Source organism: Propithecus coquereli, unplaced genomic scaffold, assembly GCF_000956105.1.
Source record: "Propithecus coquereli isolate 6110/MARCELLA unplaced genomic scaffold, Pcoq_1.0 Scaffold664, whole genome shotgun sequence".
Taxonomy (NCBI): Eukaryota; Metazoa; Chordata; class Mammalia; order Primates; family Indriidae; genus Propithecus; species Propithecus coquereli.
In genome coordinates, this window is record NW_012152663.1 from 391,344 (window position 1) to 393,349 (window position 2,006).

At 40.0% G+C, this 2,006-nt stretch overlaps 1 protein-coding gene across 1 annotated transcript in view; it reads left to right on the forward strand.

Annotated features, from left to right (window-relative positions):
* The window catches only part of CANX (calnexin), a 31,484-nt gene that overhangs the window by 22,938 nt on the left and 6,540 nt on the right, over positions 1-2,006 (forward strand). The window contains exons 7-8 of the mRNA XM_012660391.1: positions 182-295; positions 1,011-1,167. Coding sequence (XP_012515845.1) covers positions 182-295; positions 1,011-1,167 — 271 coding nt within the window. The remainder of the gene's footprint in view (positions 1-181; positions 296-1,010; positions 1,168-2,006) is intronic.

Here is a 2,006-nt window from a genome sequence, read left to right on the forward strand (position 1 = left end):
TGTTGCTCAGGCTGGTCTCAAACTCCTGGCCTTGGGTGATCTTCTCACCATGGCTTCCCAGAATGCTGGGATTACAGGGCCCTAAATATTTTTAGAATGTTCTGTTTCAGATTCACAAAGTGGGAGTACTCTGATCCACTGGCCAGGGTTGTCATAACTGGCTTTTTCTTTTGTGTTTAAGGGATGAAGATGCCCCTGCTAAGATTCCAGATGAAGAAGCCACAAAACCTGAAGGTTGGTTAGATGATGAGCCTGAATATATACCTGATCCAGATGCAGAGAAGCCAGAGGATTGGTAAGAGTTTCAGATAACTTTTTAAATTGTCTTTTTTTCTTTTATTTATTTATTTATTTCTTCATAGCCATCAGAAGAAGAGAATAAATTATCTTTTTAGTTTTTTTTTTTTTTGTTTTTTGAGTCTCACTCTGTTGCCCGGCCTAGAGTGCTGTGGTGTCAGCCTAGCTCACAGCAAGCTCAAACTCCTGGACTCAAGCAATTCTTCTGCCTCAGCCTCCCAAGTAGCTGGGACTACAGGCATGCGCCACAATGCCTGGCTAATTTTTTCTATATATTTTTAGTTGTCTGGCTAATTTCTTTCTATTTTTAGTAGAGACAGGATCTCGATCTTGCTCAGGCTGGTCTCGAACTCCTGACCTCGAGTGATCCTCCTGCCTCAGCCTCCCAGAGTGCTGGGATTATAGGCATGAGCCACCACTCCTGGCCTGTCTTTTTAAATTGAAGTAAAATTTAATACTTAAATACAGCCAAGTGCCCAAATTTTAGGGTAGAGCTTGATGAATTTAATTACATTTCACCTTTTTTTTTTTTAATGCATCTGTCATGAAAAACTGTTGTTACTGGAAATACAGAAACAAGAGAAGATGGTCTTCCATTGTATGACACTGTGAAAACATTTCAGTAGGATCTCAGGGGAGCATTGGCCAGCGAGCTATTCATAGTCATGTATCACAGAATCCATTTGTAATTTGTTGTTTTTGTATCTCCAAAGGGATGAAGACATGGATGGAGAATGGGAGGCTCCTCAGATTGCCAACCCAAAGTGTGAGTCAGCCCCTGGGTGTGGTGTCTGGCAACGACCTATGATTGACAACCCCAATTATAAGGGCAAATGGAAGCCTCCTATGATGGACAATCCTAACTACCAGGTTTGTGCTTCTTGATGGTTGAGTTGCTTTCATTGATCTGTTTGCATTCAGATAGAAGTTTTGTCTGCAGTGAGGCTGCCAGGATGATTGTTATATTCAAGCTGTTGAATTAAAAGCAGAAAGTGAACATAAATTGAGAGAGAGCTTAATCGGTTAGGTGCTGCAAAGATAAATCTAGAAACTGGAGGGAATAGCTCTTATAATTGCTTTATAACTATGTTTAGAAACAGGAAAGAGAAATGGAAAACTTGTGATTTGGGCACCTTGCTGTCGGGCGGCAGGGTGCTTTAGTCACAAGATCCAAATCTCAGGCTTGGCAATCTGTGTGACGGGGTGGATAAGAGGACTGTGAGAGGAGCTGGTACCCCCAACCACATAAGAACAGCTCACTGCTTAGCTTAATGTCTTCAACTGTAAAAAGTCTGAGGCTCAAGTGAGATGGTAAGGATATACGTAGTGACGTTATGAAGTTTCAGGTCTATTAAATGTACCCCCTTGGACCCTTTCTTTATACTAGTAAAATTATTTATAATCATTAATTTCCACTTTGTCAAACTTTAAGGTATAGGTCTATCTATATGCATATACTAGATGTATGTTTTTCTGTTTTTTAATATATTTTTAATTGTGCAAACAATGAGATAAAATAAAAATTTCACTTAAAAAAATTGCCCTTTAGCTGTTCTCCTGTTGGTGGCCATTTAGGTGGATTGTCAGTTTTCCTTTTAGAGTCAGTGCTGCCGCAATCATCCGTATAGATGCCTGAATGTATGTAGTAAGTATTTGGAGCTCAGAGGAGAGATCTAGGGTAGTTATCTAGAAGTGAATTGCTGGTTGAA